We start from the raw sequence: 22,867 nt of genomic DNA, 5'->3' as shown, positions 1-22,867 counted from the left end.
GGACAAGATGGATTGGCGAAGTTTGTCCCAATGGCGCCGAGGCTGCGCCTGCGCCCTGCGTCTGTGGCGTCTCGCGGCGCGTTCGCCTGTTATGTCTATTCGCGGTAACTTGCTCTATCGTCGATATCGGTGACAAGCGGATTATTGCATCAGCATCTACCGTTGAGGGGGGACACGATAGCGAAGAGAGCAGTAAGTGCATGCTAGGGTGAACCTCGAGACACATAAAAGCATGTGCTAAGCATGGCTCATACAGAAATCCATTTACTGCTCTCTTCGCTATCCCGCAAACGAGGGGACCGTCCGGATCACTTGAACCCCGGGTTTTTTGGTCATTAAGCATACCAGTGCCTGATGCCGTCGGATCATCGAGAGAGGCTAGGTTGCAAAATTAAGTTTTGCGAAGATTTCAAATGATTAAACACAAAACCGTTTTCCTCAAGTCCGAGAAAAGCAACTTTCCCGATCAAGAACTGCAGTCGAACTCCCATCGTGTTGTCTCGATGTTGTAATCGTACGGGTTTTCTCCCTCTTTCTCTTTCCAGCGGGCCAATTATTGAAATTGATAGACAAAGCTGTAGACAAAGAAGACAAAAGGGATATGAGGGATCCTATTGGTGGAAGCGGGTGTTTGCATTGGAGGAAGGAGGTAGGTAATAGGCTTAACGGCAACCCACGAGAGATCCCATATATATAGTTATTCCATCATTTTCTCTCTTAGTCTATGGAAACCACCCATTTCAACCAATAGGATCACTCCATACTCCTTGTGTTTGCTGTGTCTATCGCTAGGTCTATCGTATTGTCTATCAATTTCAAAATTCAGCCCGCAGAGAAGTCTCTCGTAGTCAGGGAATTGAAGCATGCATGATCGGGGATTTTTCCCCCATAGAGCTGAGGGCTGATGGTGATTTGAGCTGTTCCTAAATTACGTAAAGCAATTTTTTGTCATTTTGGACCCCCCCCCCTTCCCTCCGTAACGCTTTTGTGACGTAGGTCCCTATCCCTTAACACGTAAACACAAAATATCGTAACGCTCTCCTTGATCCCCCCTTTCCCCTTAGAGCGTTAGGTAATTTAGGGACGGCCCCGTTACAGAATTTCGGTACATGTACCAAGTAATCAGGGATTTTTTTTTTTTTATGAAGCCAGAAAAAGTTACGGACTCAAACACACCAAATAAGAGATAGTCAGCATTTCTATCAAAATTTGTCGGAATCGATACGTTGGATGACTCAAAGGTATACCTATAATAATACACTTTGAATCTATCACATTTTTCGTCATATGTATAAAAAGATTTTTCGTAAAATTCGATGATCTTAATTTCCATCGAAATTTGGCAACTCTGGAGAGAAATTACCGAGTTCTTTAATGTGCATCGTTGATTTAAGTCCAGTTTGACGGATGCCTGGCTGAACTTGAATCGTTTCGGATACTACCGCATCCTTGCGCCAATGCCATGGAGCGCTTTCAAGAATGTCATTTTTATCTGTAGTTGTTCTCAATTGAGTTTTTTCTCTTTCCACCAGGTCTATTTAAGACTTATAAAGATTTCAGAATCGATAATCAGATATCTTCTCCATTTGTAGTTGTTATCGCTGAAAACACTCTCAATGTGTTTCCCAGTGGTTTCAAGCGCAATTTTTGCACTTGTCAAGCGAGGAGTTATTATCTTGTTAAATTATTTCAATCAGCAGTAAAGCATGCGTTCATCCAACCTAATAACCGATCTTCAAGCCAACTATTCCTTTCAAAATACTATGTCTTTCTCTGACGTCCGAGTTTTTTTCTTCCGACAATATTTCTCAATCCTAAACAAATTATAACGTTTACTGTGTAACAAAAATATTTTGTTAATAGTTCTCGGTATAACCTAATGCCAACCTCCACAAATATTTCCTTGTTTTGCGAACATCAAAATCTGAATTATGCTACCAGCTCTATACCCTATGCATCTAGTATACTTATCTCGTTTTTAAACATGTTTAATGTAAATTGATTTATTATAGTTTTTTTTAAAATAAGCCAAATTTTTTGGCCGTAATTGGATTTTTACCGTTGATTGTAATAATATTTTTATTGTTATCAAGTGAGACTAACATCGTGCGTTTTATGTTGACAGGTGACGGATACGAACGACAACGCGCCGGTTTTCGAGGAGGCGACGTACTCGTTCGACGTGCCGGAGAACTGGGTGCGCGGGGCGCGAGTGGGACAAGTGCAGGCCGTCGACGAGGATCAGGACGTCAACGGCCTCGTCACGTACTCGGTCATCTCCGACTGGGCCAATGACGTCTTCTCCCTCAACCCCCAGACCGGTGTCTTCACCCTCACCGCCCGGCTTGACTACGAAGAGGTATGTATCCATTATTCTTTCCATCCTGTTTCCTTTTTTAAAATCACCGATGACGAATTTGCAAGGACTGGAAAAAAACACATTGGATCTGGAGTCCAGACTCTTAAAAACATCGACAAGAAAATATACTCTTGATTCAATCGGATTTTTGCTTAAATCAAGAACCAAGCCTCTTAATTTGAGCGGATTTCCTTTTGATTTAAGCGAAAATCTGATTGAATCAAGAGTATTTTTTCCTGTCGATGTTTTCAAGAATCTGGACTCTAGATCTAATGTCTTTTTTTTCCAGGGAGGGTCTGAAATTTGATGAATTTCGTGATTAAGTGGAATCTACTGAGTGGGCTGAACACGAGGATACCCTTGATTCATAAATTGAGCAATTATTGGAGGAGATATGACAAAATAACCGATTCTGCTAAAATACATGTGTTTAAATGGGAAATTCTGCCAGATGACGTCATAAGGTGGCACATTTTCTCTTTTTTAAATAAATTTTTCTCCAATTTCCCATGTCAGAAAAAAAATTATGAAAAATACGAACTCATAAAGCAGTCTCAGACAAAGCAATAAAATTTGTGTATACTCTCTATGGAACGAGAAAAATTCATGAATTTCCTTAAAAGGCACATTTTCTCAATTTTAAATCCATTTTCCTATTCAATTTCCCAGTTCAGAAGAAAATTATGAACAATACTGCAAACTCAGCTCATGAAGCAGTCTCAAACGAAGCAATAAAATGTGCGTGAACTCTTCATTAAACGAGAAAAATTCATGAATTTCCTCAAAAGGCACATTCTCTCGATTTTAAATCCATTTTCCTATACAGTCTCCCATTTCAGAAGAAAATTATGAAAAATACCACGAACTCAGCTCATAAAGCAGTCTTGGACGAAGCAATATGTGTTTAAATTCTCCATATTGAACGAGAAAAATTCATTAATTTCCTCAAAAATATATTTTTTATTGGAGGAGATTTCGCAACGTTCGAATGTCGATACGGCGTTTTTCCTCGGCACAGAAAAACGGGACAGCATCATATCACGCGTGAACGAGGCGTGACATCATCCCGAAACGGTGCGAGCAGAGTCGTGCGGCTGGAAATTACCTTTCTCAGTGCGTGAGCGCCACTCGTCCAGCGTCGGAGTCATCATTTAGAGTGTTTAGAGAGTATTAATTGAATAGATGAGTCCGAATGGGAAATAGGGAATGGGGAGATGGCCTAGCGGACCAACTCGGGTTGGAGCTCTAATGGCAAGCACGGGGCAGGCACCGCTCACGTTGTGCGTTTCCTCGCATTCCTCGACCAAATCGTCGCTCCTCTGGCGAAAGAGCGTATCTCAATTTCTACATGAGCCCGGAAAGCATAGAGTTATACGGAGAACAGGGCTCACGAGGGAATCGAGGTATGCCCTTACGTCTGAGGAGCAACGAAATCCTCCACCTTGAGCTCTACTTCCTGTACCTCTTATTGGTGGCCTCCTTCAATCGCAATGGGTCTGATGGAGTTTGAGATGTTTTGAACTCTCCTTCTATAAGGGAGGATTTGCACGACTGCTTCAAATGAACGTGCTTGCTGAACCGAGTTCTCGGTATTTTTCTATAATTTTTTATTTCATTTTGGGGATTGGAAGAAAATAGGCATACATGTAAACAAATTTACCACGTTGTGACGTCATAAGGTGGCATTTCCCATTGAAACGCTTTTATGTATCATAGCAGATTGGAATTTTTTAGCCGACGTGCGTTAAAAATCAGCATAAAGCTGAAAATCTCAATACAGAGGGAAAAAGCTCAAATGAGCACAATTTTCCCTCAAAGAGATACGATGTTCGGTGCAACACTAGTTATGACTCTGAGCTTTTACCCTCTGTATTGAGAATTTAAGCTTTATGCTGATTTTTAACGCACGTCTGCTAAAAAATTCCAACTTATTGTCTTTTACACCAGTAACTAGTTTCCATTTGCACATGAAAATCATCAAATTTCAGACCCCTGCCAATTTCCCATTAGAAGAATGTCGACGATTGAAATCGGTAGATCCTCCTCGGTAGTCGACAACAGCGCACAGTGGAACAAACGCAGATTCGGGATTAATTCTCTGCCTATGACTCCAAATTCCGCGTTTTATTTTGAATTCGACCGCTTTGATTTAGGATGCTTCTCAAAGGAAACTTTACGGAAAAACCAAGAAGCCTTTTTCAAACTTCTACTTTTCGTAGCAACTACGCTTTAGGCTTTTAAAATTTCCAAATCATGTCCGATCTCTCCCATGGACTCGCCCACCGTGCGGAGTGAGACACGAATCACCAGAGCATCGGTCCCGAAGAAGGAACGGGGCACCGAAAATCGAAAACCGCCGGGCCGCGGCACTCGTTAAATCAGACTAGAGTCCCTTTATACTGAGAGTCAAGACAATTCGGCTCATGGATGTCACAAACGGGAATAAAGATTACAGAAATTGAACGATTTTCGTAATCTTCGATCGGCCCATTCTCAAACTCCTTTCTCCGTTCCTTCTCTCATTCCGTTTGTTCCTTGCCGAACCCGTAATTCCTGGTCCATTCCAGATTATAATCTTTGCAATCGGTGAAAATGTAATCTTTTTTCCCGTTTGTGACACTGTGAAGGCCTAAAATACGGGAACCAATCAGAACTGGATTCACATTGTCTTGACTCTCAGTATAAAGGAACTCCAGCTCCACTGTGCGGAGTGAGACACGAATCACCGGAGCATCGGTCCCGAAGAAGGAACGGGGCACCGAAAATCGAAAACCGCCGGGCCGCGGCACTCGTTAAATCAGACTATATTTAGAATTGCGAACATTGCAGGAGCGTGTTTTGATAGTTGACACGGGAAAAAAAGTGCTATGGTTATCCCCTAAAATTGTGGTAGAACCCAAATTTTTTGGACGATATGATAATCCAATTAATTATTATGGTACCGCAACTCAAGCTAGTAACCTAATTTATTAAAGTACCACCGCAATTAAGTGGAGATGCCCATATCATCAAACAACCCCTCACTCTTTTTTTTTCCGTGCGTATATTTTGATGATTCTGTCCTGTTCTGTTTCATTAATCATCAATTTCGATTTAGCCGTTAAGTTTTTGAAATTTGCTAATCATCGAGTGCACAGAACTCATTCAGAATCACCATCTAAATCGTTTTGAATCTGAGGGGAAAAGAAATTCCTCTTTTCCCAGATGTCTGATAGGATTACTCCAAGTGTTTTGATCGCTGAATCCAATAATGATCCTGGAATGAATTTCGGCGCGAGCATATTTTTCTAGGATCTAAATTTTAATGTCCCTGCATGGCCACCACTTCGAGTTTTTTCTATCCGTATGATATCTATCGAATGAATACTTTTAAAAAGGCCGGAAGTCCATTTTTTCAATTTTATGGTTTTTTTTTTGTTTTTTTGTTTGCATTTTTGACGTTCTTTTTACATGACATTTGCGTTTCTAAGCCTGTCGCTCCCTCTTCTTTCTGGGGTAACCGGAGGACCACCGGAGAGTTCAAAACTGCAAAAAAAAAAAAAAAAAAAAAAAGTTTTTGAAAAATGGACTTCCGCCCCTTTAAAAGTACTGATTCTATTGAGATTAAAGCTTTTTCCCAGGACTGAAAGTTGAAGGGACAGCATGGCAGCGGAGCAGGGAGGACGTACTTGCATGCATGTGGCACCGGCAAAAAAAGCAAGAAAAAAAATGAAATAAATTAAAAATAAAAATAGCACGCGAGGTCTCTAGCCGAGGCGGGTTGGGCACGGTGCTCGCCCGCTCGCGAGTCGCGGGGCTCGAAAGGAGCCAAGGGACACGCGAGGGCACAATAAACGACGAGCGACGTTTGATGAGGCACCGGGGGGCTCGGGGGGCGGGGGGCTCGGGCCCCGGTTATTCATTTTCGGATGACACTTGGCATGATCGTAAATTAATTGCGCGTGACACGAGCTGGACACGAGCGCACGAGAACATGCGCATGCTCTCCGGGCCCCGGCACTAATCTGCAACAAACCGCGACAAAACGAGCGCTGACCAGTGACCAAGAAAAATAGGCTATAATATTAGCTAGTATAAATTTTATAAGCTATATCGTCCGGGCCGCGCCGCGCCCTGCCACCTCGCCAAATGAGCCAGCTCCCCGGCCCGGCAGCATCACGAAAGAGCGCTCACGCACGCAGTTGCCGTCTTCCCACATCCGACTTTCTTCCCGTCCCGTGGATCCGATGGAACTAACTAATGAAGACATAACTAGAGTAGATTTATATTTCGGATCGGGATAGGAGACTCAGATTGCATTTTGTAAAAAGGAACCAAGAGCATTGCAATTGGTGCTAAGATTGTGAAACTTCTTTCGTCTTGGAAGGAAAACCCTATCATCTATTGCCGTCTTCCCACATTCGACTTTCTTTCCGTCCCGTGGATCCGATGGAACTAACTAATGAAGACATAACTAGAGTAGATTTATATTTCGGATCGGGATTGGCGACTCAGATTGCATTTTGTAAAAAGGAACCAAGAGCATTGCAATTGGTGCTAAGATTGTGAAACTTCTTTCGTCTTGGAAGAAAAACCCTATCATCTATTGCCGTCTTCCCACATTCGACTTTCTTTCCGTCCCGTGGATCCGATGGAACTAACTAATGAAGACATAACTAGAGTAGATTTATATTTCGGATCGGGATAGTAGACTTGGATTGCATTTTGCAAAGAGGAACCAACAGCCTTGCAATTGGTGCTAAGATTGTGCGACTTCTTTCGTCTTGGAAGAAAAACCCTGATCATCTATAAACGTTTTCTATTCTACAAGTTAAGATCAGCAAATTTAAGACAAAAATTACCGTATAAATTTCATATTCTTGCATGATTACAGTAGTTTCGTTGCCAAGGGTGAAGTTGCACCATCTTAGCAACATGGCATTGCTCCCGGTTCCTTCTTGCAAAATGCAATCCACTTATCGTAGTTTCCCAGACGATAGGAAGTAACTACATTTCCACGTCGCAAAATTTTCATTCGCTGATGGGCTACTACACTGTGAAAAAATCTTCAGCCACACGAACCGAATGTGTTTTTCTCGGATCCCAGCCACCACCATGTGGGGCTCAGGTTTTCATCGTTTTTTATAAATTTTTATTGTATTTCCGACTGAAAATGACTCAATTTTGAGTCGAAACATCTCGGTTTTAATTCATTGTGTATTTTAGCCTTGTTTCCCGTTTTCCTTCTACTTAAAATAATATGTCAAAGTCAGTTGCTCACGATTTTTAAACTCCCGGTAACTTTGAGTAATTTAGTGGCCTCTCTCCCACTTTTGGTGAATTATTTTGAGAGTTATGAAACCACTACCATCCATGAGATCAACTTTGCTCAAGAAAGCAGGTCCTGCGAACAGCGGAACTACTACTACCACCACTACTTGACGGATGCCTTTCTGCATGAAGAGCGGAAGACTGGGAAAACATTGGCTAAGATATTCCCGATGGAGTCATGACGATGATCAAGATGTGAGGCTAGGAAACAGAGCTCGGGACATCGCGGCTGAAGCCTATCAGCCATTATGGAAGGAGCGGGCCGGCCCGTGATAGCCCGACAGCAGAAGTATAAAGCTGCAAAATTAGATGTGATGATGAAAACGGGAAGAATCTGATGCTATACGCCGGGCCGTAACGCATCCAACGATCGGGCTCAAGTACTGTTTTATAGCAGTTAGGTATATTATAATATAAAGATATGTAAATATGTTATAATATTTGACACGGTATGACGAAGCGGACGCCATATTTAGAGCCCCGAGCTTATTTCCGTACGCCAATCACAAAGCTCGCCCCACTCACCCCGCCTCCCCGTCCACCCCCGCCCAGCTCTTGCCTCCTCCTTTTCGAGCGTCCTCCTCCTCCTCTCCTTCGTCCGCCGCATTCGTAGCGCAATTTGCATCCGTTGCCTCGCTGATACCACTTTGCACGTCATTAAGCTGCCATAGAACACAATGCAGGAAAGCTCTCGGCTCTTATTAGCAGTACCCGCTAATCTTACCCTTCAACTTTCCACCCATGGCTATATCCAATCTTCCTCGTCTCTTCTTTCTCTTTCATCCTTTCTTCGTCCACATTTTTCGCAGAAAATTTTGCGTCTCTTCAAATTCGGTTCCTTGCAAAGCCTACTTTTGAAACAAGTCGCTTCAGCAGAGTATCATTCATTTCTGGAGTTGAGTGTAGGCAGGGACTATTAGTTTTGAAAAATTGCCCGGAAAAAAAAGAGAGGGGTTCTTGGGCCTCTCCAATTCATTGTGGTAGTATACAAATGAATTAAGTTACTAACCGAAATGTTTCGGTACTACCCCAACTTGAGTTGCGGAACTACTACCATTAATTGTAAATTGGGGTAATACCACAATTTTCCCCAATACATTGACGGTGTAAGTCGGCAATCACATAACTCGCAGACTTTCTGTCATGCTTTATTTTTTAAACGGAAAACTACTCAACGGCAATCTTTAAAACTGCCGTGATTTTTCTTCTCTGTTCAAAGAAAATTCTGCAAAAACTTCCAAGGAATGATGTTAATTTGTTCTCCTTTAAAAAAATAACATAGAGGCGAAGATTTTCAGAAACCGCAAACGAGATATGTGATTGCGAACTTACGCCGTCGAATCCATACCCTTTTTTTTCTGTGCGAACTTTATTTTAGCTTTTTTCTGAGAGTTCTTACCACTAACTTAAAGCGAGACCCAATATTTTATTGTAACCGAAGTATTCATCGATGTTTGTGTGTTTTTTAAACGATTATACAGTTATTCATGGTGTTTTTGCAATGGCAATGATATGTGTATCGTTTGTACACGATAACGTGGTAACTGTTACTAACACGATAACTATTGTAGTAAAAACAGCATCAGCAAATTCTATTTCCTGTGCTTTTCTATTATTTTCGAGAATAAATGCCAAGAGCCTGTATGTCATCAAAAGCTCAGACGAGGAGAAGAGTGAAAGAGAAGAAAAACAAGTTTGCATGGCTGCATGAGTACATTTTCTTCACTAATGTGCTCCTGTACAAGAAACCCTCTCTCACGGCGTAGCAAGGACCAAGTTCACAATGAACGCAGTAGGTTGACCATCTGTGTCACAGTTAACCTTCATCCTTCCTACCATAGGTCATATTACTAATTTTATGAGCTCTTTGTTTAAATGTCATATCGTTAACAAGAAGAAAATAATCTCTTGGACCTGTCTTTCCTGACGCTTGTCTGAAGTGCGCTCGTGCTTTGTAAACCGAGGTCGCACAGAGCACATTGTAAAATTGCGAATTGACAGAAGAATAGCTGCATCCGCGACGGAAAATAAAGTTCAGTAAAGTGCAGTAGAAAAAAACCCTGACTTCTCACTTATATTTACCGATTGAAATCTAAGTTTTTTAATGCTCTGTCAACCGATTGCCGTAAGAATATTACATTTCCATACTTCGACGAAGAGCAAATTAACCTGCACCAATTCCGAATGAATTTAGCCTTGCCGCTCTTAGGCGCCATTTTTAAGGTCATTGATATTTTTTGTATTACCTCGAAAGCACCGCTTTTGAAAAACTTTCGGCCCCTTTTAAGGTTTCGTCTCCTCGGCAAAACAACGTAGCTACATTCCTTACAACTCCGCAAAATTCCACCAAGACATTTTTATTTCCCCAGGAAACTGACCATCGTTTCTAACTCAAAGTTTTATTAGTATTTTTTCGTTTGGTGACGCGTAAAAGTCTGCAAAGTTTTGGACATAATATGCGAAGTCCAACTATTGTAGAAGGTTTAACCGCTTGAGTCAGTTTTGCATTCGTGGAATGGAGTTACGTGCCTTCGTCTAGGAAATGACAAATTATACTAATATCCCTATTGAAACCTTTTTGAAAGTCCTTGATTTAGGTTCCGAAAAAGATCCGTGTACCCTCCTCAAGTCCTCTGATAATGCATGAATATTTTTTTCTGTTGGTTAGAATAAATTGTATTACCCGGCTTAGAAACCGTGCGTCCACTGAGCAAGTAGATTGTGCGTTCTGGATGTAAAGACGAAGATGGATGACTCCAAGCCGCTCAGAAAATTTCTCGTTCACGATATGTAGCCCCGATACGAAATTTCTAAGGAGAAATTGCCATACATCAAGACATATCTCGTCATTCCATCAGAACAAGGAAAAAAAAACACGTAGGTGTACTACTCGAGGCCTCTGGAATCAAACCTTAATTATGGGTTCTAATTAGGCCTGATAGAATTGTCTGATGGTCAAGCTAAAGCGTGGATTCACATTTGTTCTTTACGAATAGCTTGTAGGGAGGCCCGAGGCCCAATAATTGGTTCACTTTATGATGAAAGGACGTTAAAGGAAACATTTAACACAGCATCACAAACAGGAAAATTTTCATGGCCATCGAGTATAATCACTCAGCAGTTTAAAATTGGAAAAATGTACGTTTTCGAGTTTACTATCGTAACAATACGAAATAGGTATATAACCCTCGTTTTGATCCCTCTTTTTCATGATCCCTCACATAATTATCTTAACCCTCAGATGATATCACACGATCAAATCGAGCCATCAAATTTTCAAGGTCAGGTGTCGTGATTGGCTCATTCGATGACTTGGACCAATCACATCACTTGACCTTGATTTATTGATGGCACGGTTTGATCGTGTGACATAAGCTTTCGAGTAATTTCCTCATTTTTATCTCAAAAAGGAAAAAAATATGCCCATTTGTCAACGTCGGGAAACAGTTTCCTCGTCCCGGCACTCAGAAGCTGGCCGGTGGACGGGACACCAAGTAATAAACTTAAAGCGGCTGCCAGTGGTGTCAAATTTGGGAACGGAACGACCCATTCCTCATGAATTGGAAGGAAATCACAATCGATCAAAATAGCCTCTGAAGCTGGCAACGAAGCTGGCTGCCATTGGAAATAATCTTGGACTGACAGGCCGAGTTTGAAGCTACGAAAACTGAACGAAGGAGCGATACAGTGATTCAGCTACAATGACTCCGGGCGCAACCTATTCACCGACCACCTAACCTCAATTACCACTCACGGCAGAGTGATAGCTTAATCATCCGATTCATTCAACCCTTCGACACGATTTGACCCGAGCCTTCAAATTTTCTTCGTTTCATTCATTGTAAAATTGGGATTTTACCCAATGTTAGACAACCACGTTGTCCCTCAACAAAGTTGCCCCTCATATTGATTCCTTTCAAATGTGTCCCAGAAAACGGTCGGTTGGGGTATGTCCAAAACCAATGAATAAACTCCAATCTAGGCGATCCTCCCCTGACTTAACCTAACCTAACCCACAAGTGGATTTGACCAGTCACATGCGATGTGACCAGGATTCGGGATTTGACCACGACATATGTGTACAATGCAAATCATGAAATTATATCATTGCGCAGAGTAGTCATTTTGCATCATTGAAGAAGACAAGTTTCCCAAAATTGACAATTTCAAAGATGCAGAATGTAAGAGGATGCTCTAAGTGGGAGTCTTGTTCAATTGTCAGAAAAAGTCAGGGAGTTCAACAATTTGGAATCATGGCAAAGTCAGGGAATCGAGACATGAGGGAATTATGGAAACCCTGGAATTCATAAGAACATTTAGAGATTTTTGCCAGTGGCATTTCGCAGAAGTCCGCAGAGGAAGAGGGTGGGCAAGTCAAAAACAGAGTCAAAAACAGAAAAAGATATATGCGTGGAAGTTTAATTCGAGGTTCAGGGAAAACCTGGGAATCGGAAAATGAAGAAATTCAGGAAACCCTTCAAGACGTCGAATTTCATCACCAAAATGTGTAGGATATTAGAGAATTTGCAGGTCTGATGAATTTCGTGTTTAAGTGGAAACTACTGCGTGAACTGAACGTGAGGATACTTTTGGTTCATGAATCGAACAATTAGCGAAGAAGATATGACAAAATGATCTAATTTGCTAAAATACACGTGTTTGAATGGGAAATGCCGTCAGATGACGTCCCTAGGCCGTGCATTTTCTCACTTTCAAATATTTTTTTCATACTATTTCTCATATCAGAAAAAATTTATGAAAAATACTGTAAAATCAGCTCTTCACTGAAAAAAAAATCTCGGTGTATTTACTAAGAAAAGGGTAAAATTACCAAGAATTCAGGGTTCTATTTGATCCTAGTTTTTTCTTGGTAAAATTACCATTAATGGAATTGGTTTTACTGAGAAATCTCCGTAAAATTATTGAACTTTTTCGGTAATTTTACTGGACCTTGGTAAAAACGCCAATTTTTTTTATCGACTATGGTAGAATTACCGAAATAAAATGTCAACGTTACCGGGAATTGATTACCAATAAAAGTGGTATTCTTACCTGAAAAAAAAACAGTAAAAATACCTGTTTGTAGGTAAGCTTACCAGTCTGTCTTGGTAAAATTACCAATAATTGGTAAAAAGAGTGAGATGGTAAAGGTACCAGCGGACCTCGGTAAAAACGCCGAGAATTTTTTTTAAGTGTTAAAGTACTTTCAGATGAAGCATTAAAAAAATTTCATGCAAATTCTCTATTTGGTGGGATAAATTCGCGAATAGTTGAGGAGCGGAAGGGTGGTGCGGATGGTTAATGAAGACGAGGGGCGGACGGGAGTGTCGGCGGAGCGCGGCAACATGAGCCGTGGCCATGGCCGTGGCCGTGGCGGAAATATTCGAGTTTCATAGCCGAGCCGGTCGCCGCGCCGGGCCGCGCCGGTCCCGGACCCCGGAGACACGGCCGCGCGGCAGACCCGCGGCTCACCGGCTCGGGACTCGCCGAGTCTCGGACATTACCGTAATTTATGAGTCATCGATCATCATAAATCTAGTTTAACATTCTTCCATCTTCTCTTCAACCCCCTCGCCCCCGTCGCCCCTCCCCCCGCTACCGTCCTTTCCTTCCCGTACCCGTCTCCTCCGGTTTTGCGTCTCGTCCCCTGCTTGTCTTCACTTTTCGCCTGTCCTCACATTCCGGCTATTATTTCTCCCAAACTGTCCTTCATTTTTCTTCGTCGGCCACGCTGAAAAAAAAACTCCGGCCTTGGAAGCCGGACATACGGGCTACATAGACGTACCGTCCGCGTTCCGGACTCAGAAGCCGAAAGTTCCGGGCGTAGCACCCGAAGCAGTCGAAGCTACGGCTCTAGCACCTGGAACTTTTGGCTTTTGAGCCCGGAACGAACGGTATGTCTGTATAGCCTGTAACTTTTTTGTTCAGTGCACGCAATGGAGGATTTTTCTCGCAAAAAGTATATTTCCTTCTTATTGAGCCGAGTTCGTAAGGATTTTACGATTTTCTCCCTGCATTGAGCTGATTAAATTGATAGACAAAGCGATAGGTAAAGAAAGTATAGGGAAAATAGGGTGATTATTTTGGTTAAAACGGGTGGTTGTTATCAGCTAAGTCCGTAGGGTATGTATCTAATAGTTCTTGAGATGTCAATTTACTTTTCTTACTCTGCGTTTAAGTCTCTAAGAAAATCTTATCATGCTCTGCTTGATGCCCTCGGTTTCAAGTAAACTTGTTCACAGTTTTTTGACGAAATTGCTGCACGCAAAAATGTTAGTTTCCTTTTCTAACCCTACGTTTAAGTCTCCAAGTAACACTCCACAAATGCTCTGCTGTATTTTCAGAATAAGTTGTGTTTAATTTTAGCATCGGTGTCCAATACACTTTACCAAGTTTTTTGACGAAGTTTCTGCCCGCAGAAATATTAGATTACTTTTCTATCTCTGCGTTTAAGTCTCCAAAAAAAACCTCATCAATTCTATGCTTCACGTCCAGAGTAAGTCATGTTTCATTTAACATTCATGTCTAGCACACTTGAATACATTTTTTGACGAAGTTCCGCACGCATATAAATGTTATAGTTTACTTTTCTAACACTGCGTTAAAGTCTCCAAGAAAACCTTATCAATGCTATACTTTATGCCCAGAATTGTCATCGTTTGAAAAGTCGGTTTGAGCCGAGTTTAATCAAAATAGTGTATGATTTTCGAGACTCCAAATGTCCCTTTATAACCGAACTGTGAATTAAATGCAGAAAAAAATGATCGCTGAGAATTGACCATGCCACTGGTAAAAAAAAACCTCTTGGTTCAAGAGTGCAGTTTCTTGTCGCCGGATTTAAGAGTCTGGACTCTTGTTTCAATGCAAAATCCGTTCGAAACAAGAGTTCAAGACTCTTAAATCCGGCGACAAGAAACTGCACTCTTAATAAGTCAATGCACTGCGGCATTGGTCCAAGAGGTTTTTTTTTACCAGTGACCAATCCTGAAAGTGAATCACATTCGAAGGCGAAAGTTGGCGCCCCTCGTTAGAATTCGCTGCTCGGGCTGCTGGATATCTTGTTATTGGAACACGTCGACGCGGGGCAGCGAGTTAATATTTGCTTTGGATGTGGGCGCGATAGCGGACTATCAATCAAAGGCGTGTAATATCATCATGAGCGCGGGAAGCCGACGTCAGTGACGTCGGAGTCGTAGCGCCGGCCGGGCCGCGGAAACGACACTCACGTCTCGACGTCGGACCCGGAGCACTCGGACAATACTAACAACCGAGGATTAGAATGTGCGAGTCCCCGAGTGACCTATGCCAGCCGCGGATCAGATGATAGGCGCAGATAAGCCCCGCACTTTCTCACTTTCAGTGACCACTACATGCCCCTGAATCCCATTCTCCCATCTCCGGCCCGGCGCCGCGTCCCGTACTCCCGTCCCGATTTCACTGCCTGGCTTTCTCATGTCGCTATGATAATGAACACGTCAGGCAGGGCCGCGTCCCTAGACGGCCGAACGACGACCCTCGCCTCGTTATCTCCCCCCGCGAAGAAAAACGCCGAAACGACATTGAGCGTTTCCAAATTTCCTACATATACAGGGTTATTCAAAAGTGACGCACCACTGGCCATAACTTTAGTTCCAAGTAAGATATCGATTCGCGGTTTGTGACGTTCTTTCTCATATCGAGAGGAAAACTTTTTTAGGTACTTCCCAGTTTTTTACCCCCTCAGGAGGAAGGGGGCGGGGGGCAACTAAAAATTTCAAATGGCCATCCCCCTCATGACCAGTGGTGCGTGACTTTTGAATAACCCTGTAAATAAGACGCTTTTAAGCACTCCCTAGCGCTCTACGACACCTAGCCTCCACTGCCCTCCGTCGAACCATAACCCTTCGGGCATTGAGCACCTTAACATTTCTACACTGGAAAAAAAAACACATTGGACCTAGAGTCCAGATTCTTGAAAACATTGACAAGAAAAAATACTATCGATTCAATCAGATTTTTGCTTAAATCAAAAGGAAATCCGCTCAAATTAAGAGGCTTTGTTCTTGATTTAAGCAAAAATCCGATTGATTCTAGTGTATTTTCTCTTGTCGATGTTTTTCAGAGTCTGGATTCTAGATCCAATGTGTTTTTTTTTCCAGTGTACTTCAATCTCATCTCTCCAACCTCTCATTGGGCGTCCTCTACGTCTCCTCCTAGGAGGAACCCAATCAAGGACCTTCTTCGGCAACCTCCAGCTTGAATCATTTATTTTGTAAGGTAATTTGCGAATTTTTTTCCCTTAAATATTCGCACACCTTTGACGAAAGTGTACTGTAATTAGACGAAAAAACCAATGAAAAAGGTATTGAAGCTATTAAGAAAATCCGATTTTTAATGAGAACAATTTGGCAACTTCCGCATGTCCGTAGGGCGTTTTATTTCAGGACGGCAGCTATCCTGCTCGAAGACTCCTTCGCTTTCGTGCGTGAGAAAGATCCGCTGCCCAAATGCAGTTTGGGTCACCATATCACCGCGCCGGCCGAACAGCCCAGAGAAATCCCCTCGTGCAGGTTAAAAGGAACTTTCAAAATTGATGGTGGAAATCGCAAAACCAGCACATAGGCGGATCAAGACATCTGAAAGGGAGGAGAGGGGGGCGTAAGAAGCGTCCGCAGTGCTCCCCCAGAAATTTTGCAGGAAGATCAGTGAAATTTTAAGTCAAAAGTTGTCGACAGTTCCCCAGCAAGATTAAAATTCCGGAGTGGAAAATTCGCATTTTTAAACAGTTTTTCGTCCGGGAATCGACTATTCTTTGACTGACATACGGGTGTACTACTCCTAGAGATGAGCCCGGGAAATCATTGAGTCATATCGTCGCTACACCGACGTAAGGGCGTATTTATTTCAAACTGAGCCCTGTTTTCGGTTTAACTCTATGCTTTCCGGAGCTCATGTTGAAATCGAGTTACGCCCTTACGTCACGAGAACGACGATATATCGACAATACTACTGTGCTAAGTGAAAATGCCGTTCAAGTATTTGATTGTTGCCAAATTTCTTCTTTGGATATTTATTTCGGAATGACGTCATTAATATTTTTCCTTGCAATTTTTAGACTTTTTTGCTAAATTACGAATGCGATTATATGAAAAATTGGAGGAGAAACATTAACAAATTTTCCTGTAATTTCGCGATTTGTTTTGGAACGTTTGGTAACGCCTGATGGCTCATGTAGGTCTCTTCCTCAGTACGGCAGGATAGGGTCATCGCGAAGTGTAGGTATGTTCTTCTATCAAAAGAGCGACGAATTGTTGTTGATCGCAATGCAATGTTGCCCTACTTCGGGATAGCAAACGAATTTGCAGTTAAACATGAAAGCGAGAATTCTGCGGTCCAACCAACGCACAGTGGATCGAGTCAATCGGAGAGGTCGGACATGAAATTTTTGACTGAATTAGCAAATTTTGATATTGATTACGTCTTATGTTAAACTTGAAGGGGTGCGCCAAGAAGAAAATTTCACGAGGAAGCCAATGGAACCACTTTTAGAACCTCAAAGTTTTGTACGAACGGAGTTATGAGCTTTTAAAGTTTCCAAATTTTGTCGAACTTCACACATCGACTCGATCCATTGTGCGACGAGATGGCAGAGGCAAGATCGGGCGGCCCGTGATGGAATCGAAGGCACCAATAAAAGTAATGATAAGAAAGTTTTGCTGTTGGATCTCGTGCACGATTCGATCAATAGGAATACCGCGACACGGAATCCAGGAATCGATTCCTAACCTATTTTTTGCTTATGCTCGCGTCCGTTTTACGAGCTCGCTTTATGGCCTAAAATGAAATTGCCCTTTCCTGAACGACGATAGTGCCACGGGATCATCGTACACTTTACGACTCTCATTTTAGTCATGAACTTGAAAAGTTCAACGGAGCCTCGGCAGCAAGTATCGTGCCGAGAAAATTTAAATACTTATGTTTTGTGACCCTCGTGAATTTCGTTTTAAAGACGGAGGCTCTGTTCGGTCAAGAACTCGATGAACCTAGCACCGCGCCGTAGTCTCTCTGTTGTGCTGAAAGCGTGCGTTTATAAAATACCACGGGGCATGCCACTTTGGTCGCTCCGCGGCCCAACCCCCAGTAGACGCTTCCATACATGCATTCAGTGTGATGTCACATCTCGATATGGTTTCAATCCCTCGAAAGTCGGAACGTGCCCCAACGAACGAACATAACCTCAAAGTGAATAATTAGAGGAAATTTCACGGGAATCCGTGGGAAATAGACAAGAGGATTGGGAGGGGGGGGGGGGGCTTCGTGAGATGACTGAAGTACGTTAGCGCGAGCTTATTTTATCATCAATTCTTGTGAATGTGGTCTCAAAAGTTTTGGAAAATGACCAGCTTTCATAATTTTACAGTCTCATCGATTAACTTTTTGGTTTTAGGCGAGTTTTAGCATTCTTTCGTCAGTTGCTCGTTTTGGAGGTTATGCTTGTTTCTTGGGGCACGTTTAGACTTTTCAGGTATCAAACCGACAGTGTCGTTCCGTGACGTCACCACTAAATACGTCCATCGCAGTCCAGACTCTTAAAATTTTGACCCGAAAAAGTACTCTTGATTTAACCAGATTTTTACTTGAATCGAGTAACAAAGACTCTCAATTTAAGCTGATCTCCTTTTGATACAAGCAAAAATCCGATTGAATCAAAATCTTTTTTTCTCGTCAAATTTTTTGAGAGTCTGGTCTCTGGATCCAAGAGACTTTTTTCCAGTGAGGAGCGTGGACGACTGCGCGTAATGCAGTCAAGCGCCAGCGTGGCGCGTAGCCCAGCTCCGAGTGTCATTTCCAGCGTTATGAAGTAATTAATAGAAATTTATGAAGATATAACTTAGAATTTGACGTCGCGCTGCTGCAATGCCGCGAAACGCGCGCCGCGCCGCACAGTGGATCGAGTCAATATGAGAGGTCGGACAAAATCTGGAAACTTTGAAAGCTTATATTTTCGGAAATATGAAACAGAACAGTTCCAAAGAGGTTTTATTGTGAAATTTTCTCACGGAAACACCCTTTGAAATTGAATTAACGAGGAAATAAACATAAAAATTTGAAATTTCAGCCAAAAATTTCATGTCCGACTTCTTCCATCAGTTCGTTCCACTGTGCGGAGGACCGAGCGCGAGTCTGCAACGAACGGTCCCGAACCGGGCTGCAGGGAATCATAATTTCAGTCCCACTTTCACTTTCCTCCCTATTCAAAGCCCGGCATTTTGATTTGTAACCGACCGGGTTCGGACCTGCGATGAGCTATTGTTTTACGCTGGATTTCTGCGGACCCTCGCCCGGAGTTGCCAGAGCGATTCCTTGCAAACAATAATTACAGCCAACTGTCTAGACTTTTCATGAGTAAAAGCTAGAGGGAGGGTGCGGCCATGTCGATGAATTTGAGGTTAGGTCATGGAGCTTTTATAGGGCCCAAAAAGTAGTCATTCAACTGCACTTGGGTCCGGCTAAGCGCTTGTTATTGGCCGGTGGTGCGGTTCGGACTCTTCGATGGATGTTTCACCCCCATGTGAAAGAGCCAACTAGAGTCGACTTTACACGCTGAAAATGGAGTCCTGATAAGGGTACATCGGTGTCGCTGTTGAATGTTGATACTCCAGACCCATTTTCAGCTAATGTTCACTTGATACGAAAAATATTACGAATTTGTACAAATTTACAAATTTTTACAATATTACGCGTAACATTAAAACTCAGGTCGCCATTTTAAGAACAGAAGTGAATTGATGGCTGATTAATACTGATCTCATCGATCGCTGAAAATTTTGTGTTTTGGTCCATTTTTCAGGGGACCACTCAACGCTGCATCGGTGACCTCCATTTTCAGCTCCCATTTCCAGCTCCCATTTTTAGCGTGTGATGTCGGCAGAAATTCAGCGCCTGAATACGCACTGTTTACGTAGTTCGTATCGCACACTCTCAAATTATGCTTTTCGGATAGTATTTTAAACATTATTGGCGTCGCATTCAAAGTGATACGAAGTGCGTGAATTCTGGCAGCCCCGTAGGCGGCGCTTAATCAAGTTGCTAACATCTGAAATATTGCTCCGTTTCGAGCCCGCTATGATATCACTAGGCTGAGAAATGCTGGTTGTCTACGAAGAGATATCGTCGGACAAATGACGCGCTCAATATTTCACGGAAGCTTGTCCCCGACTGCACGCATCGCCAGCCGCTACCGACATACCGACGCTCAGTGGATCGAATCAATAGGAGAGGTCGGACACAATTTGGAAATTTTAAACGCTTATAACTCCGTTTGTACAAAACTTTGAGGTTCTGTAAGTGGTTCAATTGGTTTCCTCGTAAAATTTTCTTCTAGAAGCACCCCTTATAGTTTAAAATGGGACGGAATAAACATGAAAATTCCCAATTTTAGTAAAAAATTTCATGTCCGACCTCTCTAATCGACTCGATCCACTGTGCGACGCCCGACCATCGCCACACAGTGGATCGGGTCAATTAGAGAGGTCGAACATGAACTTTTTGACAAAATCTGCAAATTTCGATGTTTATTTCGTCACATTTTAAATTTTAATGGGTGCTACTGCAATGGAAGAAAATTTCACAAGAAAACCAATGAGATCATTTTTAGAACCTCAAAGTTCTGTATGAACGGAGTTATAAGCTTTTAAAGTTTCCAAAGTTTGTCCGACCTCTCTTATTGACTCGATCCACTGTGCGCCACTCCAGCGTCCAGCCCCGTGCCCCTGTCCGAGCCATGCTCCCCCCTCATTTTTCATCAAAGTTCCCTGGAATTCCCATCTGCTCGTCCTTTCTGTCGTGGACGTCCATGTTGCCGTGCGAGGAAAAACGTCGTATGGACATTCAAAAGTTGCCGACTTTCCTTTCAGAAAATGTTTATTTTTGAAGAAAGTTATGAATATTTTCCTTTGAAATTTTCAGAATTATTAGATTAAATTACGAACAAAATTCTCTGGAAAAATCGAGAAAAATGGTGACTAATTTTCCCGAAAATGTATGATTTCTCGATGGAGATTTGGCAACGGCTGATGGCTCATACGGCGTTCTTCCTAAGCACGGCAGCGTGAATGTTGGATCCACTCGTTCATCGAGAATGCTCTCATACGTTGAGAGGACGTTCCACGTTCCCTCAACATTGTTTTGTTCCTTTTGAACAAAACAATCCAACAAATAGCAAAATGAAAAAAAAGAGAAAAAAACATTTTCAGCAACAAATGGGATACGCTTAAAAAATAGGAAATCACGATACAGAATTTGCAGGTATCTGAAATTTGGAGAATTTTATGTTTCAAAAGAAACTACTGTGCGAAATGAGCTTGAGACCATCCTTGGTTTCTGAAATGAAGAATTATCAGATAAAATATGACCAAATGACCTAATTTGCCAAAATACACGTGATGTTTAAATTTAAATGGAAAATGACGCCTGATGACGTCATAAAGGGGCAAATTTTCTCACTTGCACATCTATTTTACAATAATATTCTAAATCAGAAAAAAGTTATGAAAACTACTGCGAAAGCAGTTTGTCAAGCACTCTCAGTTGCAGTAATAAAATTTGCTCGTGAAAATTCTCCAATACAACAAACAAGAAATTGACATGTGCGCGAATGTAAATGTACCATTTTCATTTCCCGGCCGAGCTAAATGGTGATTGTGGTGATCTGTACTTTAATTTAATTGCCAAAGTATACGTTTCATGCCTAAGATTGATGTCCAATGGGCCACTGCATAAGGTAATAATTAAGCCAGCATGTTTCTGCCTCAGAATTGTATTTAGAAAGTGATCTACGCAACAAAAAGTTCCGAAATCATCTTTTAAGCTTTCAACTCAAACTTTTAAAGCTAGTGTCACAAGATCAAATCGTTTGCCATCAATATACTAAGGTCAAGTGCTGTGATTGGTCCAAGTCATCGAATATGCCAATCACGACACCTGACCTTAATATTTTGATAGCTGGTTGATCGTGTGACATTAGCTCAACACTGATTAACGTGACACAAAAATGACGTCATTTCTATGCTTGTTAATTTATGCTAAATACAACAATTTACGTCTTCCTAAGTGGTTGATTTCCAAACCTCTCGTTTTGTGCCTGATTTTCTACGTAACATTTCAAAGAGTAAATAACGTGTGACAAATTAAGCGCTTTTGTTTGCTCTTAGCCAAATGCCTCATTCATTATAATCTTCCTATTAGCATTTATTCTAGTTGTGGATTTTGACACTAGTAGCGTTTTGAGATTAGTTCATACTGCAGCCGAATTTCAGGAATCTCCGTACACCTGCCCCGGTGTATCCAAGTAGGATTTCTCGGTGTTCGGTTAAGTGCACCCGGTCGTAAATTTTACGGTGCAGTGGCTTGAATCAACACGAAGTGTTGAGAGTTAAGTAAAATCAATAAAACTGAGTCAGGAAAATTTCAAACCGAAGAGAATCGTGACATTCGTCGGTTTTTGAAGTGCATTCCTGGCTTCCAGCGTTGGCAAATCAGTCGCCAAGGTTTGAGATTTCTCGACAATTAAATGTCTATCAAGGATTTCACATTCCGATTTCTTGATTTCACCTGTCCCATTTTATGTGCATGGAATGGACATCGGTACAAAGGAGACATCTCCCTTCAAGTAATGCTACCCTTTTTTGCACCAAAACACACAGAGAGTAAGAGGAAGAAAGAAAGAGGCCATATATAGTGTGGCCCAGATTGTTGATTCTAACAGCAATATTTAAAATCTGGAAAATCATTATAGAATCCAACTTGACAACGCAGCCTCCGACCGCCGCTTTGACGTCAGATGGTCGGCATTTAGGCATTTTGGTAGCCAATATAGATTATCGACCTCTAGGTCTGCTGAAGACAAGAGCTGGAAGCTAAACTCAACTCACGTTGGCACGTTGTAGTGATAAAACAAGAATAGTCCCTCCGCACCGAAAAAAAGTGATGTTGATTTAACATTCTGCATGTAAGAAAAGTGTGCGAGAACTTATGAAATGGTGAATTACCTGCCACAGCAGTTAGTTTTACATCCTGGCATTGCTAAAGTAACTGCTGTAGCGGGAAATTCAGCATTTTGTAAATTCTCGCACAAGAGCGCAAATATTCTGCCCAGTGCCGCCATTTCCCGGAATTAATTCCGAAATTCGGAACTTTTCAAATAATCAGAACTTGTCC

The 22,867-nt window shown here is 42.1% G+C and overlaps 1 protein-coding gene across 1 annotated transcript in view; it reads left to right on the top strand.

Moving 5' to 3' along the window:
• The window catches only part of LOC140225081 (cadherin-related tumor suppressor-like), a 209,148-nt gene that overhangs the window by 84,933 nt on the left and 101,348 nt on the right, over nt 1-22,867 (top strand). Inside the window, exon 2 of the mRNA XM_072302583.1 lies at nt 2,126-2,359. Within this exon, the coding sequence (XP_072158684.1) occupies nt 2,126-2,359 (234 nt within the window). The remainder of the gene's footprint in view (nt 1-2,125; nt 2,360-22,867) is intronic.

This window comes from Bemisia tabaci, chromosome 7 (genome assembly GCF_918797505.1).
Source record: "Bemisia tabaci chromosome 7, PGI_BMITA_v3".
Taxonomy (NCBI): Eukaryota; Metazoa; Arthropoda; class Insecta; order Hemiptera; family Aleyrodidae; genus Bemisia; species Bemisia tabaci.
This window is presented reverse-complemented; position numbering and strand designations above follow the sequence as displayed.